Source organism: Sus scrofa, chromosome 15 (genome assembly GCF_054392235.1).
Source record: "Sus scrofa isolate SSC_HxYL_T2T_F1_AM1 chromosome 15, Sscrofa_HxYL_maternal_Yorkshire_Landrace_v2.0, whole genome shotgun sequence".
Classification (NCBI taxonomy): Eukaryota; Metazoa; Chordata; class Mammalia; order Artiodactyla; family Suidae; genus Sus; species Sus scrofa.
Genome location: NC_139397.1, coordinates 145,705,028 through 145,732,753, shown reverse-complemented (window position 1 = coordinate 145,732,753; position 27,726 = coordinate 145,705,028). Strand labels below are relative to the sequence as shown.

Genomic DNA, 27,726 nt, shown 5'->3' with positions numbered 1-27,726 from the left:
TAGATGAAGGAAGTTACTTTGTATTCTTAGTTTTCTGAGAGTTAAAAAAAAAAAGAACACATGTTGAATTTTATCAAGTATCTTTTTCAGGACCTATTGACATTATTATATGGTTTTCTCCTTTATTTTGTTAATGTGGTGACATATAGTCCTTGATTTTTAAGTGTTAAAGAATTTTTGCATTCCTAGGATAAGCCCTACTCCCTCATTGTGTCTTATTCTTATTTATTACTGAATTTGATTTAGTAACTTTGTAGGAGTTTTTCTATCTGTGCCCATTGAGAGAGACACTGACCTGTACTTTATCATTTTGATAATGTCTTTGTCAAGTTTCTATATCAGGACTCTGCTATCCTCCTATAGGAAGTTGGGGTGTATTTCTTTTTTATTTGTTCACTGAGTTTGTGTAAGATTGGTAATATCCTTCCTTAAATGTATGTTTTGAAGTATTCACAAGCAAAGTTATCTGAGCCTAGATTTTTGTTTGCTTGGTTTTCTTTTCTTTTTCTTTTCTTCCTTCCTTCCTTCCTTCCTTCCTTCCTTCCTTCCTTCCTTCCTTCCTTCCTTCCTTCCTTCCTTTCTTTCTCTCTCTCTCTCTCTCTCTCTCTCTCTCTTTCTTTCTTTATCTTTCTTTCTTTCTTTCTTTATCTTTCTTCCTTTACTTCTTCCTTCCTTCCCTCCCTCCTGCCTGGGGGTAGGAAGACATCTTGAAAGCTTGATATTTATTTTTTCATTGTATTTTTTGTCCCCCTTAGGATGTTTTCAGTCCAGGACAAGGAGGAGTTTTTGCATGAGATCATTTCGAATCACCAAACAAAGTAAGCTGGAGATGGCAAATGCAATAACAAAGCCATTTCCTTTCCTTGAGAGCCTCAAAGACAGGTCCTTCATTGCCGAAAAACTCCATAATGTAAGTGAAGTTAATTAAATCTCCCCATGGTAATCCAGCCCCGCATTAACTTATGCTTGACCGCCTGAATTCAAAATTTAGTGTATTACTAACTGGCTGAGAGTTCTTTTATGCTTTTTATGCAAAGACCCTTTTAAGTTAATCATCCTATAAGGTCAAAGGTGACAGGGAAAGCATGCATCATTTCTCTCCTAATTGAAGCCCTTCTCTTCTGTGGTGCTTTTTTGGAGTCGGGGTGGAGGGTAATGGCGACATGGCTGGGTTGAAAGTGATGTGCTTTATAAAATGTTCAGAAATTTATATAGTATAACAAAATAAAACAAAATTAAAGTAATTAAGAGAATTGGGGCCGTATTCCATTATAGTATTCACTTATGTCAAATGAAATCCCCAGGGAATCTGTGCTCTTATAAATCAAATTTCTGCCTTGTTATTGTCTCCTCCAAAGTGTTTAACATTTGTTAGATGGTTCTGGGGCCTTGGAACTCAAGTATGTTTGATCTGCGGACCCTCTTGAAGAAATAGAGGGAGAAGCCCTCGCCCCACTGTGTGACCGTGCAGTTCCCTTTGTGTTCTTTACAGCAAGGCGGGACCATCTCCCTGCTTCCTGCAGCACCTTAAGACCTCTGACACCTGGGGGTGGGCAGTGGTTGCTGTACAGTCCACAGAATTTCTATAATATCCTTTTTCTTTGTATGTGTCTTTTTAGGGCTGTACCCACAGCATATGGAAGTCCCCAGGCTAGGGGTTGAATTGGAGCTACAGCTGCCGGCCTACACCACAGCCACAGCAACACCAGATCCGAGCCATGTCTGCTACCTATACCACAGTTCACGGGAATGCCAGACACTTAACCCAATGAGCAAGGCCAGAGATTGAACCCCCATCATGGGTACTAGTCAGGTTTGTAACCTGCTGAGCCACAACAGGAACTGCTATAAGAACTGCTCTTGAAACAGCCTAGGCAGGATGAAAATTCAAAAAGTCAAGAGGAAGGGTTCACTGGTTATTTTAAGCTGTTGATCAAGTATTTAAGAAGTTCTAAAATATTACAGGAAAAACAGTAGTCTATCTACATTGAGCAAGCAGAATGAGTATTCTATGCAGCTTCTTCCTAGATGGCTAACTTTGAAACGGTCATGTTCCATGGCATTTTTTAAAAAGGATTCTAAAGAAGCCTGAGGAAATTGCGTTCCTGTAAAGAGAGTGAGATATCATATTCTCTGCAGCCTTGAGAAGACATTTGATAACTCACTTCTACAAGCCCTGTTCAGCATGGTCCATCTTAAGGCTTGTCCAGACTTAATTCAGGTTCATAGAAGCTTTGAAAATAGTAACAAATCCTCTCTCTTCCCTTTGGGGTTCAGGTATTTCAGTTCATTCATTCACTACTCACTCACTTGACAACTATTTACGAGATGCTTGTATGTCCCAAGCCCCATGCTAGACAGTGCAAGTTATGGGAACCTGTGACATTGCCAAATGTGACCAGCCTGTTTTTGATTGTCACAGAAAACTTTATCAAAGGCAAAAAGCTAGCTGTTCAAATAAAGGATGGAGAGTCACAAGAGCCCACGCAGCCCAGGAGGAGGGCCAGCATATAGAAAGGCATGGGCATGAGGAAGGGGTTCAAGGAGAGCTGAGCTGGTTCTGCGCCTGACAAAGTTCTCCAGTGGCGCAATCAGTTAGTGTGTGGTACTTATGTGATTCTGCACCTGACAGAGGCAGAGGTGCCGTCTCTGACATCCCAACTGAGGAACTGGAATTTAATTTTTGTAGTGACATGGACGTAACACCAATTCTTCCCCCCTTCCCCCTTTTTAACTGAATGAATTTTATTACATTTATATTGTACATGATCATCACAACCCAGTTTTACAGCTTTTCCATTCCAAACCCCTAGCCCTTCCCCCCTCCCCAACCTGTCTCCTTTGGAAACCATAAATTTTTCAGTCTGTGAGTCAGTATCTGCTCTGCTAAGAAGTTCATTTCATCCCTTTTTAAGTTTCCGCATATATATATATATATATATATATATATATATATATATATATATATAAAGATTCCACATGTAAGTGATAGCTTATGATGTTGGTGTCTCATTAGCATGATATTCATATTGATACAAATGCCATTCATTATTTCATTCCTTTTTGTGACTGCATAATATTCCACTGTGTGTATGTACCACATCTTCTTTATACACTCCTCTATCGATGGACATTTAGGTTGTTTCCATATCTTGGCTATCATGTATAGTGCTGCAATGAACATTGGAGTACATATATCTTTTCAAGTCATGGTTTTCTTTAGATAGATATCCAAGAGTGGGACTGCTAGATCAAATGATGATTCTATTTTTAGTTTTTTGAGGGATCTCCATACTGTTTTCCATAGTGCACCAATTTACTTTCCCACCAATAGTGTAATAGGGTTCCCTTTTCTCCACACCCTCTCTAGCATTTATTGTTTGCAGACTTTTCAATCATGGCCATTCTGGCTGGTAACACCAATTCTTAAGCAAGGGAAAAAAATCAGAAGAAACTAATATAAAGTATAGAGTATAATAATTTGTGAAAATAGTACATCGATTAACATAAGAGCAATCTAATGTCTATACTGATACCTAAGTTAGGGAAAGGAACACCTGGGCACAAATCTCAAATCACTAATTTTTTTTGTCCATGCCCATGATATGTGGAAGTTTCTGGGCCACAGACTGAACCCACACCACAGCAATGACTTGAGCCACTGCAGTGACAATGCTAAATCCTTACCCCACTGCACCGCAAGGGAACTCCTAATTTCTAAAAGCTTTATTGATACTCAGCCATTAAAAGGAATGAAATACCAGCATTTTTAGCAACAGGGATGGACCTAGAAATTATCATGCTAGGTGAAGTCAGCCATAAAATGAGACACCAACAGCAAATGCTTTCACTGACATGTGGAATCTGAAAAAAGGACAGACTGAACTTCTTTGTGGAACAGATGCTGACTCACAGACATGGAAAACCTTATGGTCTCCGGAGGAGACAATTTGGGAGGTGGGGGGATGTGCTTGGGTTGTGGGATGGAAATCCTGTGAAATTGGACTGTGATGATCATTATACAACTACAGATGTGATAAATTCATTTGAGTGAAAAAAAAGCTTTATTGATACATAATTCATGTACTTTGTTAATCTATTTGTAACTAAGATGTCCCCAGGTCATGGGGACAAAAGCAATAGCAGATACCTTTACTGTACACATCTCAGAGGCTCTTGTCCTCTCTGTGGGCTGCAGGGACCCCCTCTCTGGGCCCCGTGTCCACATCATACACGTAAGTTTCCAGGCCTCCCCCTGCCAGGGTGACCCACAGCTGTACTTGCTCCACCTGCCCCTGGGGGAGGTCACACTGCCATCTTCTGGACCCTGCTATCCACAGCTGTGGGTCAGTGATGAAAGCCAAGAGGCTGGGCTTTGTGGTCCAGAGCGAGACATCTCTCCTGCTGCCTAGTCCTCACCTCTATCGCATCTGCAGAAACCCCTGACCCCTCGTTGGAACACCTGCATACAGGCCTCCTTCACCTTTTATAAGCTTTATTCTTCTGGCCTCTTCCATCTGATTTTGCTGGGATTTGAAGCTGTGTCCTGAGGAAGGCAAAGCACCTGTGTGTCTCATAGTCCTGTCCATCTTGTCTCCTGTCCCAGAAGATGCTCCTGCCATCAGCCCTGCAGCAGCCAGGCTCCCCTGCCTCCCACAGTGTCTCCTCCCCAGACTCCTGGTGGGGACCCAGCCCACAGGCTCCCTGGTTCATTTCCTTCCTCCTGTGTTTGCTGAATTGCCTCCATGCAGGGGTCCTGGGCTGGTGTCCTGGATTCTCCTCCTTGACCGTCTCCTGGGTCCCTGGTCCAGGAATCATGGGGATTCCTGCAGTGCTGCAACATGCAGTCCCTGTGTGTGGCTTCAGGGTGTCCTTCCTGCATTCCTGGGATCCGGCCCCCTAGGAGGTGTCTAGTTCTTCCCGTGTCTTCTAGTTTGCCTCTTTGGGAACTGCTCATCCTCCCCAACACAATTGAGCCTAATCCTCTCTTGTCTAGCCCCATCTTTAAACTCTTGGATTTTCTCTGACACACATAGAAGTCTGCAGGATCTTAGCCCTTCTCCTGAGAAAATCCCTGTTTCTTCCCTAAGGTTTGTCCAGTTCAGACATTCCGCTTATAGAATTTATATTGAGATAAGCGTTCCCTCTTCTCTGATCATCTTGTTGGGTGATTAATGACTGTTTATAACCTTCTCCCTGCTCCACCATTCTTAAAACCTGAGAGGCTCATCACTTATTTCAGTGGATTTTGTTTTTTTGTTTGTTTGTTTGTTTGTTTTCTCTCTCTCTTTGCTGTCCTAGGGAAAGGGACAAGCAATGCCAAGTCAGGAGCCCCTGAGATTCAGAGTGACACAAGGGCCAGAGTCCCCACTGAAGCACAAGCGTTCATGGGTGGTCCCGATATATAATTACGCAGTGGTGTTCTTCAGACTCTAATAAATTTTTTTCTCTGTTCAGTGATCCAAGACAACTGTTTTCCTCATGAAATTGATAGAGAAGGGACACAAGAAATGCTTAGCCGTGAACAAGGTAATTATGATGAGATACACACTTTGTTTTATGGTTCCTAAGAAGAAAAGGAGGCAAAGGAAGGGAGCTCTGGAAGGGAGACTGTGATGCCAGAGCTGGAAAACCAGAGGATTATGGGCCAGTAAGAGAGTGTTACTTTGTATCAGTTCCAAAATGACCTGATTCCCTGTAGAATCCAAGATATTATCAAGGGGTGGATTCCAAAGTGGTTCAGCTGGTTAGGTGAGTCACTGCTGTGGCATGGGTTTGATCACTGGCCTGGGAACTTCTGAATGCCCTGGGTACAGCCGAAAAGAAAAAAAAAAAAAGCTAACTAAAGGTCACCTGAGAAGGAAACTTTTTCCCAATAAGCTGTTACTTCCTGTTCCCCTCTTCCCATTACCAGGTCACCCTGTTACAATTATTTTTGGTGAATCTTTTAGCTTCTGTAGGTTGAGTGGGGGAAAATCACAGAGACAGCTAGAATGGGAATGGATTCTGATGTGTAGGATAGGGGACATGCAGAGGACGAGATCTGGGAAGGAAAAAGACACAAGGATGGAGCTGGAGAACATTGCCAGAGGAAGGGAGAGGCAGAGCATTAGGTGAAGCCAGTGGAGATCAAAATGCAGAAATGGAAGTTTCCATTGTGGCTCAGTGGGTTAACAACCTGACTAGTATCCATGAGGTTGTAGGTTTGATCCCTGGCCTCGATCAGTGGGTTAAGGATCTGGCATTGCCACAAGCTTCGGCATAGGTCGCAGACATGGCTCAGATCCTATGTTGCTGTGGCTGTGGTGTAGGCTGGCTGCTGCAGCTCTGATTCAACACCTAGCCAGGGAACTTTGATGTGCTGCAGGTGCAGCCCTGAAAAAAGAAAAAAAAAAAAGATGCAAAAATGTCTTTCTAGGACAGAGGCAGCAATGCCTGGAAATGAAACCCTGGTGGAAAATTGAGATGCAGACAGAAAGGGAATGGGGTCTAACAAGATGGAACAAGGCAGAGAGACCTTGGTTGGATTTCAGTGGGGTTCTTGGAGTGGAGTGTTCCTTCACAAGGAGCACTTTTAGATTCCAACCTTGGAGCTCGGTATGACCACACCTTAGTCTATTTCCAGGGCTCTGGCTCAGGTCTCTCCTTTCTAGTTCTCTCTTCAGTGCCCAGTGAATTTAAAGCTCTTGGAATAAAAAAGGAGGGAAGGTCAGAAGAATTTCACAGCCCCTTGGTGAATAGTAGACGAGGTAATTATAATGGTATTCTATATTTTATTTTATTTTATTTATTTATTTATTTATTTTGTCTTTTTGCCTTTTCTAGGGCCGCTCCTACGGCATATGGAGGTTCCCAGGCTAGGGGTCGAATCGGAGCTGTAGCCCCCCGCCTACACCAGAGCCACAGCAACGTATGATCCGAGCCACGTCTGCAACCTACACCACAGCTCACGGCAACGCCGGATCATTAACCCACTGAGCAAGGGCAGGGACCGAACCCGCAACCTCATGGTTCCTAGTCAGATTCGTTAACCACTGCGCCATGACGGGAACTCTGTATTCTACATTTTAAATCATTACCTAATTAGGTTTAGGTTACTACAGGGAGAAAGAAGAGGCCACACCCATAAGTCCAGCCTCTGGCTCCTTTCTAATGTTTGGGGGGAGGCAAGTAGGGTGAGGCAGTGACAGCCTCAGGTACAGACATTAAAGAGACATTCGCATGCATGAACTTGAGAAGAAAAGCCTCTTTAAATTTGGTGACTTAGGGAGTTCCTGTCCTGGCTCAGCGGAAATGAATCCGACTAGGAACCATGAGGTTTCGGGTTCGATCTCTGGCCTTGCTCAGTGGGTTAAAGATCCGGCGTTGCTGTGAGCTGTGGTGTAGGTCACAGACGTGGCTCAGATCTGGTGTTGCTGTGGCTCTGGTGTAGGCTGGCGGCTACAGCTCTGATTCGATCCCTAGCCTGGGAACCTCCATATGCTGAGAGTGTGGCCCTAAAAAAAGCAAAAGAAAAAGAAATAAATTTGGTGACTTAGGCCTCTTGCTTGCCTTATCCTACTCCTGCCTGGAGACAAAGAGGAAAAGGAAGGCTGAACTCCTGGGTAGAGGAAGATGCCCTGAGTGAAGAACAAAGGAGAATGAGTGTAGATAAAGCAGACAGACCATGCCATGGGGTCATGAATTGTAAGAGTGAGCTTGGTTTTACATACTTGAATGAGAGCCAGGTTGGTGGTGAGGGGTTTGAAGGGAGATAATTTTTATCCTACTTGCCAGAGGTTGTCACAGAAACATGCAAATAATGTGTGTGATGGTCAGATTGGCAAGAGATTGAGGTCATTGGAGAAGACCTTGAGAAGGGGGGAGATAGGGGAAGGGGCCCTGGAGGTAGGGTCAAAGCCACGAGAAGAGACCTTTAGTGATGGAGGGATGCGACCTTCAAGACAAGGGCAATGCATAGGAAGACAGGGATTAGAAGAGGAGAGGCAGCCAGAAGGTCAAGGTTAAAGCTCTAGAGAAACAGAGACAGAAGGAGAGAAGTGAGAGACATGGCAGAGAGGGAGATAAACTGGCAACTCAAACAAGGGACATTGATAAAAATTATTTGGAGAGAGACTCCTCAGAGGCAAAGTAAATTCCAAGAAAGGAGAAAGTAGGGGAGAGGCACAAAGAACCATGAAGTCAGAGTGTTAAGTGAGAGTCAACGAAAAGTGGTGGAGGTCAGAGTGACAGGGAGAAAGGAGACACACTGGGAGGTTTAGGATTTGAAAAGAGAGTCACTGGACTGAAGGTTCTGGAATAAGGAGTTTTCCCCATCTTCTGGATAGAGTGTCCCCATTTTTCAAAGTGATATCTGGAATCTGTTCAAATTAAAATATGTCTCCATCCAGACTGTGTCACCCCTCTGTGACTTCCATCAACACTGCAGCTGACTGATCCCAGAGACAGATGGCCTCATCAGATTTGTCTTCTCAGCATATTCATCTAAGACCCTGAAAGACATCTTCCTTCGATGTTTCTTAGGAACCTCAAATCTGGTGCTTCCCAAGCTGAGCTTATAATTTTTTTTTTTTCCCTATGAAACCAGATCCTCCTCTTCTTTCTATTTGGTCAGAATTTCCTCTTTAGCCATAGCGTCATTACTGTCCAGTTTTCCCAAGCAAGAAACTCAGGAGTCCTCCAAGTCCTTCTCCCCTTCAACCCCACACATCTTCAGTCACCTGGCCATGCTGGCTTGACCTTGGCAGTATTTCCTGCCTGACAATGTGTCCATGGCTAATGCTGTGATGCTCATCAGAGCTTTGACAACTCTTCCTTGAATTTCAGCTGACTAATGTTACAAGAGTGGTGATATATTCATGCTGTCTTCCTATCTAAACCCAGTGACCTTCACAACACTTGGAATTGTTGTGGATTGACTCAGTCTCCTTCATGAGGCTTCCAAGACCTTGAGCCACAGGATCTCTCCCATTTCTTCAGCCTCTATTCTCTCATCTCAAGTTCTGGTCACGCTGGTTTCTTTTACTTCCTTGAATTGCCTTTGCTCTTTCTTTATTTAGGTCTCTTCCTTTCTTTATCTGGGCCTCTTCCTTTCACACCCCTCCCTGATCTGGCTGCCTCCTGTTTACATGAGTCTTCCTCCTGAAAGCCATTTCCTTCTTCTTGGGTGGGACAAGTTCCTCTAACTTTATGCTCCCCAGAGCATGTCATCTTGGCAATAAGGTGCTTGGTATGTGCTGTCTTGGTAGACTCTGTCATTTCAAGGCAGGACTATGGTCGTCTTGTTCTTACTGTGCCCTCTGAACTAAGAACAGTGTCTGGCACATAATAAGAGCTCAATCAATATTTGTCAAGGAACGAGGGGACTCATGTTCTGTACCCTCAAAGCTGGATATATGTTTCAGCAAACATTACATTACTGATATATTTATATGGAAAGTTTTCAAAACTATTCTGAGGACTATATTTATGCATATATGTAATTCATTAACTATGTGGCAAAAACCATAACTTAAGAATAAACACAAATTCAGCCAAGATATTTATGAGTTAGTGAATGAGAATAGCAGATAAAGAAAAAAGAGAAAAAGAAGTAGAATTCAAGGTAAAAAGAGAAGCACTTGAAAAATGAAGAGAGAAAGATACAAAGGCGCACACACAGAGCAAGGCTGGGGGCAAGAGGGTGAGATTTAGCACTGGAGTGATCCTCTCAAGTGAAGTGGGGAGCAGAGTGGAAAGGGTGTAACGGGGGGCAGAGGAAGTTTCTTCATGAGTCATTATTTATTCTAGGTGCAGAGAAATCTGGATACAAAAATCTAGTACAGTCTTATCTTGGGGGTCTGGTGGATATGCAGAAGACAATTTCACCTTGTCACCCAAAAATTAACCAGTGAGCAAAGAGGGCTCCTGACCAAGCATCTGAAATAATCGGTAAGGCTGGCTGAGGAGTGTGTGATGTGGTGACACTGTGTATGTAGAGTAGAGGTGATAGGAAGTGGCCGGGGGCACAGGATGCATGCAGAAGAGGGAGCTCAGTGTGGGGAGCTTCTACCCGACGGAGGTGAGTTGGAGGAAATGAAAAAGTACTGTGAAACCTAGGAGGAGATAAATACTTAAGCGCTGTGCAGAGCAAGATGGCAAGAGAGGGTAGTGAGACAGAAGACACATCAAGTCAGAAGAGGTAGAGACACACATGCAGAGATTGAGAGAACAAAGAAATATGAGCCACAAGAGAACCAAGTCAGAGAAATGGGGAGAGATGGCTGGAAGGTGAAAAAAAGAATGAGCAGTTAGTAAGTAGAGAGCAGGATGAGCAAAGCTGTCCACTCTGCCTGTCTGTCCTCACTCCATGTCCAGTGATGTCACAGAACTCAGGTCTGGCTGCTCACTGCTCAAAAGCCAATACTCCAGAGACAAGTGTTGGTAGGAAAGGAAAAGCTGCTTTATTCTGGAGGCCAGCAACCACGGAAGAAGGCAGACTCATGTCCAAAAGTTACAGTGAGAGTGACAGGGCACAAGATTGAATGTTATCCTCTAGACCGTCTGGAAAAGGGACATTCCTGCCTAGAAGTTATAAAAGCTGCCAGCTCTTTCCTGGTGTCCCCTAACTGGAGGGTTTCCTACTGGCACCTTGGCTTCACACTGAGACCCCTAAAGGGTTTTGTTCCTTTGTGCAGTGATCAGCAGTGAATCCAGTGATGAAGATGGGCCCCCCAAGCCTGGAGCTCAGCATCAAGTTGTGGACCACATGAGGTGGGTGAGGATGGCCAGCTTTGGAGCTATGGAATCTCAGGCATCTGAATTCAGAGCTCTTGTTTCCTGAATGCATTTTACTTTGAGTGCACTTCACAGCCAATGGTTCAGCTCCTCCTGGGAACCTGTTCTCTGCATTTACCTCATGTGGCACTTTGGGAAATGTGGCGGGCAAGCCCTTATTCATTGAATATGTGTGTTCATGCGTAGACATTAGAGTAGAAATGAGCTAGCATATTTATTTGTTTTTTTCCCTTTTACATGATCATGCCTATTGTGGTATAATAAAAATTTGCATTTGATCCTTTCTCTAGTTCTTGGAACAGAGATCCCCAAATCCTTAGAATTTCCTGAGTGATGAGTGTCTTTTAAAAATCAACCACATGATTAGAGGGTTAGAACTTTTAGCTCCACTCTTTGACCTCTGGGGAAAAAAGAAAGGTTGGAGATTGAGTTCATTCACCAATGGCCAGTTATTTAATTGATCATGCCTACATAATTAAACCTCAATAAGAACCCCTAAATGTAGTTTGAGAAACCTCTGAGTTGATGAATATATTGATGTGCTGGGAGGGTGGCACACTGGCGAGGGCACAGAAGGTCTGTCTTCCCCCCACACCTTACCCTGTGCACCTGTTCCATGTAGTTCTTTTTTTTTTTTTTTTTGCTTTTTAGGGCTGCACTGGGGGCATATGGAGGTTCCCAGGATAGGGGTCGAATTGGAGCTACAGCTGCCAGTCTACACCACAGTCACAGAAACACGGGATCCAAGCTGTGTCTGCAACCTAAACCACAGCTCACGGCAATGCTGGATCCTTAACCCACTGAGCAAGGCCAGGGATTGAATTTGCAACCTCATGGTTCCTAGTTGGATTCATTTCCGCTGTGCCACCATGGGAACTCCCATTTAGCTCTTTCTGAGTTGTATTCTTCATAATCTATAAAGAATTATATAATTCTTTATATGTTATATTATATTATAGAAGATATAAAATATATTATAAATAAATATATATTTAAGTTATATTATAAATATAACATTTATATTATAAATATATGATTATATATTATCATGATAATTCTGTAATCATAAGCAGAGCAATTTCCTGAGTTCTATGAGTCATTCCAATAAGTTATTGAATCTATGGGGGATTGTTGGAGCCTTCAAATTTGTAGAACCTGGGTAGCTTGGGAACCCCATTCGTAGTTGGCATCTGAAGTTGGGGGAAGTCCTGTGGGACTGAGCCTTTGATCTGTGGCAAGTTAGTGTTAGAACTGAACTGAATTGTTGAGCACCCAGTTGGTGTTGGCGAGTTGGAGAATTGATTGGTATTGGAATGAGGTATTTATTTTTGCAAAAGACATTACACAGCTGGTGTCAGAACCTCCCCCTCCCACTTATCTATTCATACTGATGTTCTCAATTTATGTATTGATTTCTGCCTCAACCAACCCCCATCATCTGTAGATCACAAAAAGTTAAGTAATCCTGGATTGCTTTGATATTCATATTGTTATTGGAAACTTGGAAAGACCTAAAAAACTCACATAAGTCTTAACAGATTCTTTTGCATGACATTAGCTTATATACAAATCTTTTAAAAAATAATTTTGGGAATAACGTCTTTGTGTATCTTTAAAACATTGGTAAAAAAGGAGGCAGAATGACTGTCACTGTTTTATAGATGAGGAAACTTAAGTACATGACTGTATAAGAATTTTTTTAAAGTCACATGGAGAATTAAAGGCAGAGCCAGGACCAGTATTCTAGATCTCAGTTCAGCAGACACCTGTTTCCTTTAGAAGGAAGAAAAGGAAATAACATATATGCATGTGTTAGTTGTTACAGGATTTATAACTTTTATCAAGCAGTTACTATTTCTCTTCTATGGATTTTATGAATAAAACTAATTTGGAAATACACATTAGGTGTAATAGCAAATAAGATAACCCAATGTCAAAAAGTACTTTTTTTCTACAAAAGATTCATTTTAATTGTTTGCTATATTTTTCATAATTGAAAAACTAAATTTATTTTTTAGGGGGTTCCCACTATCTGTTTTGAACAAATGTATAATAGCTTAAACTCTAGAAATCTCTCTGTTACTCATGGAACAATCCAAATAGATGCTGGGTTGGTAAGGGAGTTTGAGGGGGCAAGTAGGAAGGATGGGGAGAAGGCTCTAATCCACACACTCATTCAGGGATCCATCTTCCGTTGTTACCCTGGATGAGAAATATAGAGAAAGTGTAGGGGTTGGTGGGAAGGATAAGAGGCAGACAAGTGAGGTGTGAGAAAAGGCAGAGCAAGACAGAACAACACCGCCCCATCTTGGGTGAATTTTCTCTGTTTCTGGTGATTGTGACTAAAGCAGCTTTAACCAAGGTGGTCAGGTGAATTTGAAGAGCAGACCAGAGTGCAGGGAGTTACTTGATCTTCCCTGGTCTTTCATAGTTTTCTTTTCTTTCTTTCTTTTTTTTTTGTCTTTTGTCTTTTGTTGTTGTTGTTGTTGTTGTTGTTATTGTTGCTATTTCTTGGGCCGCTCCCGCGGCACATGGAGGTTCCCAGGCTAGGGGTCGAATCGGAGCTGTAGCCACCGGCCTACACCAGAGCCACAGCAACGCGGGATCCAAGCCACGTCTGCAATCTACACCACAGCTCACGGCAATGCCGGATCGTTAACCCACTGAGCAAGGGCAGGGATGGAACCCGCAACCTCATGGTTCCTAGTCGGATTCGTTAACCACTGCGCCACGACGGGAACTCCCATAGTTTTCTTATTAAGCAATTTTCTTCTACGTTGGCTTTTTGGCCACACACTTGAGACTTCCCAGGGATCTGATTGCTTTGTACAGAGAGCAGCAATGGCTGGAAAGGAGGGCTGAAGAGAAGACCAGAAGAGTCACCACCTAGAATCAGCATCCGGAAGATCAAGAACTGACTTCATGGCATTAGGATCAGGGAAATATACAGTTAGTAAAAAGGAATGTCCAACGAAGACTGATAAATTAGGTAACTAGCTGGTTAACTTTCCACAGAGGAACCAAGGAATGCCACCTTGTGGGTTAACTTCTCTACCAGTCTACGAAGCCCTATCAAAGCATCAGTTTCTGTAAGTTTACCTCTAACCTTACCAGGCTATTAACTGTTTAAGCCTTTATAAAAGGCAAATTATTGATCAACTATATTATAATTTTCTCCAAGAGTGGCACAGTTAGGGGGATCAGGCTATTCAGAAAAATTATCCACACTTGACAATGAGGGAAAAAGATGTCTTGATTTGTATTTACTATTAACTATTTATATTATTTAAAATCTGCTAATTAATAAATATATGAATTATGTTATTTAATATTAATTAGGGTCTGACTTTGTGAAGTTACATGTTAACTTACACATTTTTGTCTGATAGACATAAATCTTTGGTAGAAAAGTTGACATCAAAGATTTTTCAGCTGTACCAATTATGTCTGCATGAATCAAAAAATCAGTCTGAAGCTGTGCCCTAAAAAAAGAGGCAGATGGCCTCATTCCTTGCCATAACTTGGAACAAGGAAAGAATGTATTGTGATAGCCTCAGGAAGGTAAAGTGGTGAGTAGGAAACGGACTCGTAGCAACTCCTTACAAGCCTCCCTGGTTCTGGAAGGATCATAGGGCACTCTCAAGACTTAGGTCAGATCGGCTACAGGGAGGTCTTGCCTATATGGTCTATATGGAGATACACAAGGTCACCGGGATGCTATGGCAGAGCCATTCCTAAAACGAACCAAGAGTTGTCAGAGGTGAAGAATTCTATCAGCTGTACCAATTATGATTTTAGGAATTGAAAATTGTAAATTTTGTGCATCCACTACAGACTTCCTGATGCTACTGGGTATAAGGCCAAAAAGGATGCTATCTGTTATCAAATAAGGTAATCAATGACAGACACATGCACATCACAGTAGCTTTCTATAACAGGCAATAATCAGGAATAAAATACATTGGGAAGAAGGTCACAATAACAAAGAAGTATTAAATACGGGAGAGTAAAATAAGAAATGAGTAAGTTCTGAGTGGGGAGAAGAAAAGAAAATTTTGCTTAAGAACCTAATAAAAGAGTCAAGTAAATGGAAGCATATAATATGATCCTTTATAGCAAGACTCCATATTTTCTTTTGTGAATTTCACCCCAGATTACTCAATAAGAGGATCTGAAATTTAAAATTTTTATTTAGAAAAATAAATGATCAGAAATGTCAACCAAAAAAATAAAAAAGAAGTGAGGTATGTTATTTGCACAGTGACAAGCAGTATGGCCAGTGGGGCCATAGGTCTGGATGGTATCATGTAGCTGCTGGAGTTTCTGGAAGGAGAACTAGAAATGGGATACATTATGAAAGCTTGGGCTCACATTGAGAACTCTTGGTGCTTATTTCCTGGATGCCAAAAATGTCTTTGAAATAATTCTCAAACTTGTCTTCTAGTTGAAGTCCAAGATTGATGAAATTTTTGTTCTAAAAAAGCAAAGACAAAATCAGTGGTAGTCATTGCCAATGAGTTTAGACTCCCAGTGGTATGGATAATCCAGAGCTTCATTTATTTTTCTTAATTCTTATTTCTTTTAAGATAGTAGCATATTTCAATGTGTATTGTCTTATAATAATTCTTAAAAGTGAGATAACATCAGTCTTATTTGTATTTTCATGATCTCACAAAGCATATGAAACATTAATATTTGAAAGTAGCTTCAAGAACAAGAATACATTTTTGTTACACCCATTACAGCTAGGGCATAGGATATGCTGGAATACCGAGTTATGTTTTTATGTCTTTGTGGCAAATTTCGATGCACTTATGAGTTAACCCAACTTTGCATAGTGCATAGCTTTGGCCAAGGGCTTCACGTTTGTATTGAGATAATGTAGCCTAAATTCCTTCTTAATGAATTTCTTGTGTATGATATACCATCACTTACTATGCATCGTTTTCATTGATTTTTATGATAAATTTTCTGGTTTAAGCATTTTAAAAAATCCCTAGACGCTACTAAAAAGCCTTTCTTTCTTCCTTTCTCTTGCCTGCCTGCCTGCTTTCTTTCTTTCTCTTTCTTTCCCTCTTCTCTCTCTCTCTCTCTTTCTTTCTTCCTTCCTTCCTTCCTTCCTTTCTTTCTTACTCTCTCTCTCTTTCTTTCTTCCTTCCTTCCTTCCTTTCTTTCTTACTCTCTCTCTCTCTCTCTCTCTTTCTTTTATTCTTAGGGCTGCACCCACGGCATATGGAAGTTCTCAGGCTAGGGGTTGAATTGGAGCTACAGCTGCCGGCCTATACCACAGCCACATCCACAGCAACACAGGATCCCTGATCCACTGAGTGAGTCCAGGGATCGAACCCAGATCCTCATGGATACTAGTCAGATTCATTTCCACTGAGCCACAGCAGAAACTTCTAAAAGCCATTATTTCTTTTAATTAATTTATTTTTTTGGTCTTTTTGTCCTTTTAGGGCCACACCTGCGGCATCTGGAGGTTCCCAGGCTAGGGGTCCACTCAGAGCTACAGCCACCAGCCTACACCAGAGCCACAGCAATGCAGGATCTGAGCCAGGTCTGTGACCTACACCACAGCTCACGGCAATGCCAGATCCTTAACCCACTGAGCGAGGTCAGGGATTGAACACGCATCTGCATGGATGCTAGTCGGGTTGGTTGACTGCTGAGCCATGACAGGAACTCCCAAAAGCCATTATTTCTTAAAAAGAAATATATGAATCCAATCATTCAGTATACTTGTACCATTTAAGACTATTCTGAATATTAAGTGAGAATTAATCCAGTTGAGAGTAGCTTATGTTCCCTGATAGCCGGATCATTTCTCTTTATCGGGAAAACAGAGGGGGAAATATAGTACTATAGCGAAGTCTAATTCTTCATCAGAAATTTATTGATTAATTTTTAAAAATTCTAGTTATGGAGTTCCCTGGTGGCTCAGTGGGTTAAGGATCTGGCATTATCATTGCTGTGGTGCAGATTTGATCCCTGGCTCGGAAACTTCTGCATGCCAGAAGTTATTATTTATTTTCTGTGGCCAAAAAATAAATAATAAAGTAATAAAAATAAAGATAGAAAAATAAAAATAATAAAAGTATGAATGAAGTATCATTGATTAAAAATTCTAGTTATTTGGTTTTTTTTTTTCTTTTTAGGGTTGTACCTACAGCATATGGAATTTCCCCAGGCTAGTGGTTGAATTGGAGCTGCAGCTGCTGGCCTACACCACAGCCACAGCAACCCCAGATAAGCGCTGAATCCGTGACCTACACCAAAACCTGTGGCAATGCTGGATCCTCAACCCATTGATTGAGGCCAGGGATCAAACCCACATCCTCACAGACTTGTGGGGTTCTTAACCTATTGAGCCACAAACAGGAGCTCCAGTTGTTTGATTTTTTTGAACATAGCACATAGTCTCTGTAACACTGTTGCAGCACAGAAATGTCTAAGGCAAATTCATGATTTTTTTTTTTTGTCTTTTTGTCTTTGTTGTTGTTGTTGTTGTTGCTATTTCTTGGGCCGCTCCCGCGGCATATGGAGGTTCCCAGGCTAGGGGTTGAATCAGAGCTGTAGCCACCGGCCTACGCCAGAGCCACAGCAACGCAGGATCCGAGCCGTGTCTGCAACCTACACCACAGCTCACGGCAACGCCGGATCGTTAACCCACTGAGCAAGGGCAGGGACCGAACCTGCAACCTCATGGTTCCTAGTCAGATTCGTTAACCACTGCGCCACGACGGGAACTCCAAATTCATGATTTTTAAAAATATCCTTCACTCCTATCCCTTGAGGTAATTCTTGTTAATTTTTTGATACAACATTAGGAAATTCAAATGTAAAGAAATCCATGACTTTGAAATTTGAGAAATGTGATTTCACAGAACTACCACGTGATCCAGCAATCCCACTCCTGGGCATATGTCTGGACAAACCTTCATTAAAAAAGATACATGCCCCCCTATGTTCATTGCAGCACTGTCCACAATAGCCAAGACATGGAAACAACCTAAATGTCTATTGACGGATGACTGGATTAAGAAGATGTGGTATAGATATACAATGGACTACTACTCAGCCATAAAAAGGAAAAAATAATGTCATTTGCAGCAACATGGATGGAACTAGATAGTCTCATATTAAGTGAAATAAGTCAGAAAGAGAAAGACAAATACCATATGATACCACTTACTTGTGTGATTTAAAGTATGGCACAAAAAATCATATCTACAAAACAGAAACAGAAATACGCAAGGCCAAGGAGAGCAGGCTTGTGGTTGCCAGGGGGGAGGGGGCAGGAGTGGGATGGATGAGGAATTTGAGGTTGGTGGAGGCAAACAGTTACACCTGGAAGGGGTGAGCAATGGGGTCCTATTGTAAGTAACTGTGTGTGATTGGGTCACTTTGCTATAACAGAAATTGAAGAAATATTGTAAATCAACTATAATACTTTAAAAAAATAGAGAAATAGTTGCCTTTAAAATGGGCTTCTAGCACATGAGAGACCTGGCCTCACTTCTCTACAAGCACTGGGACCATGAGGGTTCTGCTTATGGGAAAATTGTCACTCTGCATCTAGAGTACAATAGGAGAACCGCTGGAAATAGGAAGATGCTTGGTGTGGGGGAGGCCCCATCCACATGTTCTTGAGTGCCTGGATGCCGGAGGGCAGGTGCACAGCAGCAAACTGTGCATGAATATTCTTCATGCCTGGTATCCAGTCTCTCCAGGATGGTCCCCAAATCTGGGCTGAGTAAGGATGGGAGCCCTGGCCAAGGGCGGGGACTTCCGAGGCTCACAGTGTTCTGACCAGGTCCAGTAAAAGTAAAAGCATTTCCCTTTCCTGTGAAGGCACTAGGTCTGCAGTCCATTGTTCTCTAGGGGCAAACTGACCGTCTAGAAGGAGTAACCTCTGAAGTTTTCAATGTTACCTTCCGGTCTGTTATTATTTCCCCCACCATAGTCCATGGAGATTTTAGAATACGGCTAGGATTTTTATTGTGTGGGCTAGCCACATGATGAGGAAAATTATAATAGTTACCTGATACAAGAAGTTGAAAGGTGGAGTTCCTATTGTAGCTCAGTGGTAATGAACCTGATTAGTATCCATGAGGGTGTGGGTTCAATCCCTGGCACTGCTCAGTGGGTTAAGGATTCAGTGTTTCCCTGAGCTATGGTGTAGGTTGAAGATGCAGCTTGGATCCCACATTGCTGTGGTTGTAGTATAGGCCGGCAGATGCAGCTCTAATTTGACCCCTAGCCTGGGAATTTCCATATGCTTTGGAAGTGGCCCTAAAATGAAAAAAAAAAAAAAAAAAAAAGAAGAAGTTGAAAGGCAAAATGACTTAATCAAACGAAAAGCAGAAGCAGAGAGAACCGCTTACCTTGTAAAACACCCTGTGGTTCTGGAAGATGAGACGCATGTCCTGTATAAACCACTCCACTTGGCAGTATATGTTCCTCGTCAGCTTTTTCTTGATTTTGTCTAACCACATGGGCTTTGCCAGGACCCGAGATCGAGTTCTACTCTGTTGGCAAAAGCGCTAAAAGACAGGCTCTTAGTATGTTTCCAAGTCTACTTTTAGATTCCCAGTTATGGACTGAGTGCTGTGTCCCCCAGATTCATGTGCTGAAATCCTCTACCCCCCTGTGATGGTATCAGGAAGTGGGGTTTTGGGGAGATAATTAGGTCATGAGGGTGGGGCCCTCATGAATGGAATTAGTGCCCTTATAAAAGAGACCCCAAAGACCCCTCTCCTTCCCTTTCTGCCATGTCTGGATAAAATGAGAAGCTGGCTGTCTGCAACCTGCAAAAGGGCCCTCACTAGGACCTGACCAGCAACAGCACCCTGATCTTGCACTTCCATCCTTCAGAACTATGAGAAATAAATTCCTGTGGTTGTGACCACTATGGTAGTTTGCCATAGCAGCCTAAGCTTCTAGGGGCTGACTAAGCTGACTAAGTCATCTATCAACAAGACAAAAATAATGGCAACTTGTACCCATTGGACTCATATCACAAATTTGACAAATGCCAGTTTGGGGCTTTATTGCTGTTACTTACAAAATATGGTTCTGAGGCAAAAAAGGGGCTTTTTGGACAGCAATAGACCTTCAAGAGGAGGAACTCACATTTCTGCAAAAGATAGAGGAGATTTTAAGTGAAAAGCAGCCTGGAGAGAATAAGGTCTGATGCATGCTGAGCTAATTGCACAATTCTCAAAACTGCAGGTTGAAGCAAACACGGAACAGGAATTTTGTGTGGCACAGAATTTTGGTGTCAGGTGATATGATCAAAGCACAGCAAGGGATAGCGGTTTGCCTTGGGCGCCATTCCTTCTGTCCCTGCAAGATGGTGCTGCTTCTCTTGTGTGAACATAAAGGAGGAAGTTTCAGGATTACATTTCAACTCACCAGTTGCTCATCAGGGAGCATCTGCCTTTTCAGCACCTCAGATTCTTGATGACGTGGTTGGCTTTCTGGGCACTTTTCCTGAAGAGCCTTTATCTTGCAGAAAATGCAACTCCATGGGTAACTGAGAGGTCGGGGAGAAGATCAGCAAAGGTAGGTTCTCTGTGGATCAGCCATCATTTCTGTGGCTGCTGAAGTCCTCTGTTCAGGAATGACTGGTGGTTTCTGCCTGAGCCCAACTGCTCTCTGGCAGCACCTCTGCAGTAGAGCCCCATTTGGGTTCAGTTGCCAAAAACAGCCCTCCCCTCAGTAGTGATAGGAGACTGACAGTCTAAGTGAGGTGCCACCATAGGTAAGGACTCCTGTTCCCCTCAGAACTTAGGGTTCCCATCTGAGCCACTGGGAGTTTGGTAATGTGCCCTGCCTCCCAAAATTGAGGATTGGAAGCTAGTATATAAACACCGGAGTCTTGGGGCTCAAAGAGGCATCAGATCGCAGTAAAAATCAGGAAGCCAGCCCTTCCTCTCAATTTTGCTGAATAAGCATAGAGCATAAGCCATAGGCATCCCTCCTCTGGCATTGCCATCTGTCTAGACGCTGTGCTGCCGAAACTTCTTGGGCAGGAGCTCTACCAACAGAGTGCCATCGATCTTCCATTTGCCCCTGGATTTGTTCTTTACTCTCCTCTGCCAGGCTCTCTGTGCTTGGGAGCGCTCGATAATCTGGTGGATACAAGGATCCATCCTAGAGATGTCATTTAGCCTCTCTTCTTGGCCACCCCTGGGCTTGCTCAAGGGACCCATTAAAAAGTGCCCATGGTGCAGGGAGGGGGATGATAGGTGAGCTCAACAAAAAAAGTGAATCTGTTTTCTCTCTCTGCAGATTGCCCCACTGCAGAGGTTTATGATGAATCCTCGAGGGGGCACATCTTCTGGGGGCTACAAGGGAGCAGGTGAATTACGTTAGGTGCCTCCCTTTATGGAGGAGCAATACTCTATCCTCATAGGGACAGATGTAATCCTGGTAGAGAGCCTCCTCTTTGGCTATAGCAATTCTGCCCACACCACCACTTATAGAATGCCTTGTCTACATGTTATTTCACATAGCATCACCTTTGACCAAAGATACACTTGCTAACAAAGGAAATGCTGCGTGGATTCATCCCCACAGGATTCAGGGCTTTTATTATGTACCCTATGATTCAGGGTCATCTGAGTTGATAGACTGCTGTTATCACCTTCTGAAGGCTCATCACAGTCCCAGCTTTGTCAGCTTTGTCAGCTTTTTGGTGTTCCCATTGCAGGTGGTATATGTTTTAAATCAGTAGCTAATGTCTGGCATCATCATTCCATCAAAATGCATGAGTCTGGGAACCAAATGAGGAGGGTAGGGGTTACTCATCTGTCTATTACATCTAATAACCACTTGAGTTTTCTTCTCATTAATCTACTGCTGCCAGCACTGTTGGACAGCTCTGTATCTTATTTCTGGATCTTGATGCTTAGGGTCTTTGCTTCTGAATCAAGGCACATGCAACCAGAGACAGATTTGCAGGCTGAGTGTGCGTGGTAGGAGGAGCTGTAGCACAGGAAGGAAGGGCGGGAGGGGGCCAGGTCTCACTAACCTGTTAGCATCTTTGGGCTGGACGTGGCAATTCTCATGAAAGAACCTTGAACAAGTATCACAGGAGAACAGTTCTTCCTCTCCTTCGCACACTGCACATTTACCTGAGGTTTCTGGATGGAAGAGAGATAATGTAGACATCGCTGGGATCAGTGAGACCCCAGAATTTTGACACATTGACTCTAGAACATCCAGCCTTTGCTTATTCCAAGGTGATACTTGTAAATCTCTAAAAATAAAAAAGGAACAGTATCAAGTGGAGATTTCAGAAGAAGATGTTCTGAACTGCAGTGAAATTCCAGAGGGAATAGTTGTGTGGTAGATCTTCATGTTTTCTTTATAAAGACAGAGATTTTGACACAGGAAGGCTTGCAACAACAACAAAAATGGATGAATTAAAGATAATCTGACAAATCTATTATTCTATGGGCAAAACCTGGCTCATGAATTAACTAGTTGTATACATTGCAACATCTAAATTTACTCATTAAAGAGTGATTTAATGATAATTTAATAGGATAGAATAAGCTTCTGAGATATCACTTCCTCTCATTTTCTTGGCCACAAGTTCTCTGTGAGTTGTTAGACCTGGGGAGGAGTTCCTGGACTTTGAATCTTGTGACTGGTGAGCCCCAGGGCCTGTGACAGTGCTTCTGTGTTGGAAAGACCATGGACACAGATAACCAGGTGGATGCCAGGGAGGGCAGAGCCCTTTGGCTCTGGGAGACTAAGGAAAGCTGCCCCTTGACTTTAGCTTGGCATGTAAGATGTGGAGGTGCCATCTCTCAATGGCCAGGGAGCATGGCGATGGCAACCACTGGAGTCAAATGCCAAGGCCCTACCCTCATTTTCTGAGCCCAAGGAAGAGTTGGTGCTTTGTTCTATACAAGGAAGATGGAGGGGCCCACAAAACTGATTGGTGCTGGATTTTTTCCTAATCTCAATGTGTGGGACTTTAAGCCAGGTTGCATTTTACTTAGTGAAGTTGAAAATTTGACAGTGTTTCTATCTAAGCATTGTGGAGTAACCAACACACTGTTGAAACAATAGAATCTATACACCAAAATAAGAATTGGTCAAGGAAAGAGCCCATTGATCGGCAAAGGAAATAACATCCCCCCCCCCTTTTTTTGGTACGTGATAATCTGTGTGTCAATACCATGTTGGATCCCTATATACTACAATTTCTGTGTATGAAGGTCATGTATCTGTGCTGGAGACATCTCTGGGCATTTTCCCAGAGGATGGACACCTGGCCCCTCTCCTGGGTCACCTGAGTGGAAAGAGAACCACATGGTGGGGAAACATTTCATCCAATGAGTAGCTGCTCTTCATCTAGATAAAAATACCCTTTCAACACCATATAAAAATACTCTTTTCATATCCTTGTGTGAAAATGTAGGTACAAAATAATGTGCAAACTTGGATACTGTCCCACCCAGTGATGGGTATCTGGTACTCTGGTGGGTGGGGAGGTGGTGGGGGTGCCATTCCACTTCTTCCTTCTAGAAACACTATTTTTGCTTGGTTTCATGACACTCTGCTCTCTTGAATTTTTTTTCTAACACTCTGCTTCTTTCTTTTCAGGTTCCTCACTTGGAATGTTGGTATTCTTGGGGGGCTTTGTCCCATGTCCCCAGCTCATTTTACTCTCTTAGGTGAAAACAACTACTCCCTTAACCACATCGACTACATTTGTCCCTAGACCTGTGTCTCTGGTCTGTTTTCAAGTCCCCAAGCATCCAAACCCTACTTTCCATCATCCATTAGATGTCTTTCATCACGTCTAAAACCCACCTTGCCCCAAACCACGGTCCTCGTCTTCCTGTCTTAAATCCGATCCTCTTCTAGTGTCCCCCATCTCATAAGTACACCATCATCCACCCAGAAGCCTGGAGTGACCACAGATACCTCTCTTTCCCCATCCCAAATATCCCATCCATCACCAGTCCTGCTGATCCAAATTTTAAAATATCTCATCTCATTCCCAGTGCTTCTGTGAGTCTTCTGCTACAAGAAGGCAGAGACTCTACTTATAATACAATATTATGAGCCTAAGTAAAATGGCCTGCTATTTGGATTCCAAATCATATCATGATATCATCCCTGAGCCCCGCGAGGTGAAGTAAGTAGGAACACACTTCAGTTTGTAAATTCTTTTCATCTATAAATTCAGTATAAGAAGAGACCCAAAATCCCACATGGGAGGAAATTCAGTTACAAGATGAAGCTTGTCCAAGTGCTCCCTTTCAATAGGAAAACTTGAGGAATGGCCTGTTAGAGACACCGCTGGGGACATCCCTACATGGGCTTGAGCTGCCCTGACCTGGGGCCATGTAACCGCTTTTACTTTTTGTCATCCTCATGGGTGCTCAGTGTTTCTTATGCCATTTGATGCTGAGAAGACCCAAGTGACAGAAACCAAGGAGCTGAAGAAGGAAGGTGTGCTCTGGAAAGACCTTCTAAGAACTGAGGTGGTCACACCTTAAAAGCCATAAGGTGGTCACACCTTAAGAGCCAGAGGGAACCGAGAGAGGGCTCCTGTGGTGAGGGGTGGAAGACAGCCGACTCAACTGATTAACCCAGACTGAGTTGCCCTTGACCCCTAAGACTGGGTAGAAACATTTGGTCTTAATGAAGAAAGCAAATAGTGTCTCTTTTGCATAAAACCCGGTGGATGCAGAACCTAGTTACCGAGTCTTATACAGAATCTAGTACAAAGCTAGTGTGAAGACTGTGATTTCCTGGTTTGGCAGAGATAGCTGAAGTCACCTCTGTCAGAGGTTAGGAAAATGGACATTTTTCTCCTTCTTTCTTTCCTTCTTCCTTCCTTCCTTCCTTCCTTCCTTCCTTCCTTCCTTCCTTCCTTCCTTCCTTCCTTCCTTCCTTTCTTTCTTTCTTTCTGCCTCACAAGTTCTCTCTCTAACCTTCTTGGAGAGGCTGTGGAAGATGCTGACTATCTGACTGCCTTCACTGGAATCCACACTGCATAAAAAACACTGGTCCATGAACTTCACATGCTACTTTGAAGGAGTGAAAACTTGCCTTTGTAGAGGGAACTGGGTCTGCAAAGCCCCTCTGATGAAGCCAAAGGGCGTCTCTACAAAGGAAAGGGTTTTCCAGGTCAGCAGCCTCTTCCACAGGGCACATCTGGTTCCTAGTCACTCTATTCTCTATTTCAAGGGAAAACTTGCCTTGAAGAAGGACTTAGTGTTAAGTGAGTGTGTGCTTGTGAAGAAGAGGTTTTGGGTTTTGCTTCACCAGGTGACATATGGCTATATATCCAGTCCAAAGGGTGATTCTCGTCTACATTAGGTTAGCTAGAGATGTTTCAGTTTTGCTCCACTCTTATTAACACTAGAACCCAGAAAAAACAATGAAAAAATAATCAGTGTTGCAAAAGCAATTGTCATTAAATGTACTTTTTTGGTGTCTTTCGAAATCATGCTTTTCCAATTGTAGCCCCAACTTTTTTTATACTTATTTATTAAAAAATTTTTATTGGAGCATAGTTGATTTACAATGTTATATTAGTTTCAGGTACACAGCAAAGTGAATCAGTTATACATACATACATACACACAACACACACGCATATATATGCTTTTTTCCACATAGGTTATTACAAATTATTGAGTAGATTTTCCTGTGCTATATAGCATGTTCTTGTTAATTATTTTCTACAGTAATATGTGTATGTTACTACCATCCTCCCAATTCCTCCCTTCTCCCCTCACTTTCCCCTGTGGTAAACCCTAAGGTTGGTTTTGAAATCTGTGAGTTTGTTTCTGTCTTATAAATTCTTTTTTTAAAACTCAATGAATTTTATTGTATTTATAGTTGTACAATGATCATCACAACCCAGTTTTATAGAATTTCCATCCCAAAACCCCTGAAATAAGTTCTTTTGTATCATTTCTTATTAAAATACACATACAAGTGATATATGATATTTCTCTGTCTTACTGACTTCACTCAGCATGATAATGTCTAGGTCCATCCATGTTGTTGCAAATGGCATGTTTCATTCTTTTTTATGAGTAATATTCTATTGTGTGTATTCTTTTATTACATTTATAGCTGTACAATGATCATCACAATCTGATTTTATAGAATTTCCATTCCACAACCCCAGCGCATCCCCTACCCCCGAACAGTCTCCTTTGGAAACCAAAAGTTTTTCAAAGTCTGGGAGTCAGTATCTGTTCTGCAAAGAAGTTCATTCTTTGCACACATGTGTGTGTGTGTATATATCTATCTAACATCATATATATATATATATATATATATATATATATATATATATATATAACATCTTCTTTATCCATTTCTCTGTGAATGGACATTTAGGTTGTTTCCATGTCTTGGCTATTGTAAACAGTGCTGCAATGAACATTGAAGTGCGTGTATCTTTTTGAATTAAGGTTTTATCCAGATATATGCCCAGTAATGGGATTGCTGGATCCATATGGTTTTTCTATATTTAGTTTTTAAAGGAACTTCCATATTGTTCTCCACAGTGGTTGCACCAATTTGTATTCCTACCAACAGTGTAGGAGGGTTTCATTTTCTCCACACCCTCTCCATCATTTATTGTTTGTAGATTTTTTCTCCATGGCCATTCTGAGTGATATGAGGTGATACCTCATTGTAGTTTAATTTGCATTTCTCTAATAACTAGCAATGTTGAGGGTCTTTTCATGTGTCTTTTGGCCATCTGTATATCTTCTTTGGAGAAATTTATATTTAGATCTTCTACCCATTTTTGATTGGATTGTATGTTTTTTTATTTTTATTTTTTCATTTCTCAATGAATTTATTACATTTATAGCTGTACAATGATCATCACAATCTGATTTTATAGGATTTCCATTCCACAACCCCAGCGCATCCCCTACCCCCGAACAGTCTCCTTTGGAAACCAAAAGTTTTTCAAAGTCTGGGAGTCAGTATCTGTTCTGCAAAGAAGTTCATTCTATCCTTTTTTCAGATTTCACATGTCAGTGAAAGCATTTGATGTTGGTGTCTCATTGTATGGCTGACTTCACTTAGCATGATAATTTCTAGGTCCATCCATGTTGCTAAAAATGCTGGTATTTCGTTCCTTTTAATGGATGAGTAATATTCCATTGTGCATATGTAACATGTCTTGATCCACTCCTCTGTAGATGGGCATTTAGGTTGTTTCCATGTCTTGGCTATTGTAAATAGTGCTGCAATGAACATTGGAGTACATGTATCTTTTCGAGTCATGGTTTTCTCTGGGTAGATACCCAGGAGTGGGATTGCTAGATCAAATGGTAGTTCTATTTTTAGTTTTCTGAGGAATCTCCTTACTGTTTTCCACAGTGGTTGCACCAGTTTACAATCCCACAAACAGTGTATGAGGGTTCCTTTTTCTCCACACCCTCTCTAGCACTTATTGTTTGTAGACTTTTTGATGATGGCCATTCTGGCTGGTGTAAGATGGTACCTCAGAGTGGTTTTGATTTGCATTTCTCTAATAATGAGTGATGTTGAACATCTTTTCATTGTGTTTTTTGGCCATCCATATGTCTTCTTTGGAGAATTGTCTGTTTAGATATCCTGCCAATTTTTTGATGGGGTTGTTTGTTTTTTTTGGTATTGAGCTGCAGAAGGTGTATATAAACTCTGGAGATTATGAATTGTATGGTTTTTTTGATGTAAAGCTGAACGAGATATCTGTATATTTTGGAGATTAATCCCTTGTTGGTTGCTTCATTTGCAAAGATTTTCTCCCACTCTGTGGATTGTCTTTTTTTATGATTTCATTTACTGCACAAAAGCTTTAAAGTTTAATTATGTCCCATTTATTTATTTTTATACTATTCTAGGAGGTGGATCAAAAAAGATATTGTTGTGATTTATGTCAGAGAGTGTTCTGCCTATATT

At 42.1% G+C, this 27,726-nt stretch overlaps 1 protein-coding gene and 1 pseudogene across 11 annotated transcripts in view; one reads left to right on the top strand and one right to left on the bottom strand.

The window, feature by feature from the left end:
* Nucleotides 1-770: 770 nt before the first annotated feature.
* Nucleotides 771-25,756, top strand: LOC146396184 (uncharacterized; annotated as a pseudogene). Its single transcript, XR_014830221.1, has 6 exons — nucleotides 771-910; nucleotides 5,458-5,529; nucleotides 6,654-6,749; nucleotides 9,790-9,930; nucleotides 10,677-10,752; nucleotides 23,401-25,756. The product of XR_014830221.1 is annotated as an uncharacterized LOC146396184 (transcript).
* SP100 (SP100 nuclear body protein) overlaps nucleotides 14,949-27,726 on the bottom strand; it is an 80,316-nt gene continuing 67,538 nt past the window's right edge. For 4 of the 10 annotated variants that reach the window (XM_021075662.2, XM_021075663.2, XM_021075665.2 and 1 more), the window contains 5 exons: nucleotides 21,815-21,926; nucleotides 20,194-20,314; nucleotides 19,844-19,915; nucleotides 19,164-19,322; nucleotides 14,949-15,250 (listed from right to left, as the gene is read on the bottom strand). In XM_021075662.2, the coding sequence (XP_020931321.1) occupies nucleotides 15,128-15,250; nucleotides 19,164-19,322; nucleotides 19,844-19,915; nucleotides 20,194-20,314; nucleotides 21,815-21,926 (587 nt within the window). In that variant the 3' untranslated portion in view covers nucleotides 14,949-15,127. Of the gene's footprint in view, nucleotides 15,251-19,163; nucleotides 19,323-19,843; nucleotides 19,916-20,193; nucleotides 20,315-20,351; nucleotides 20,392-21,427; nucleotides 21,557-21,814; nucleotides 22,043-24,858; nucleotides 25,171-27,726 lie in introns of those variants that run through there. The other 6 variants (XM_003133707.5, XM_085000660.1, XM_021075668.2 and 3 more) reach the window with 5 other exon arrangements.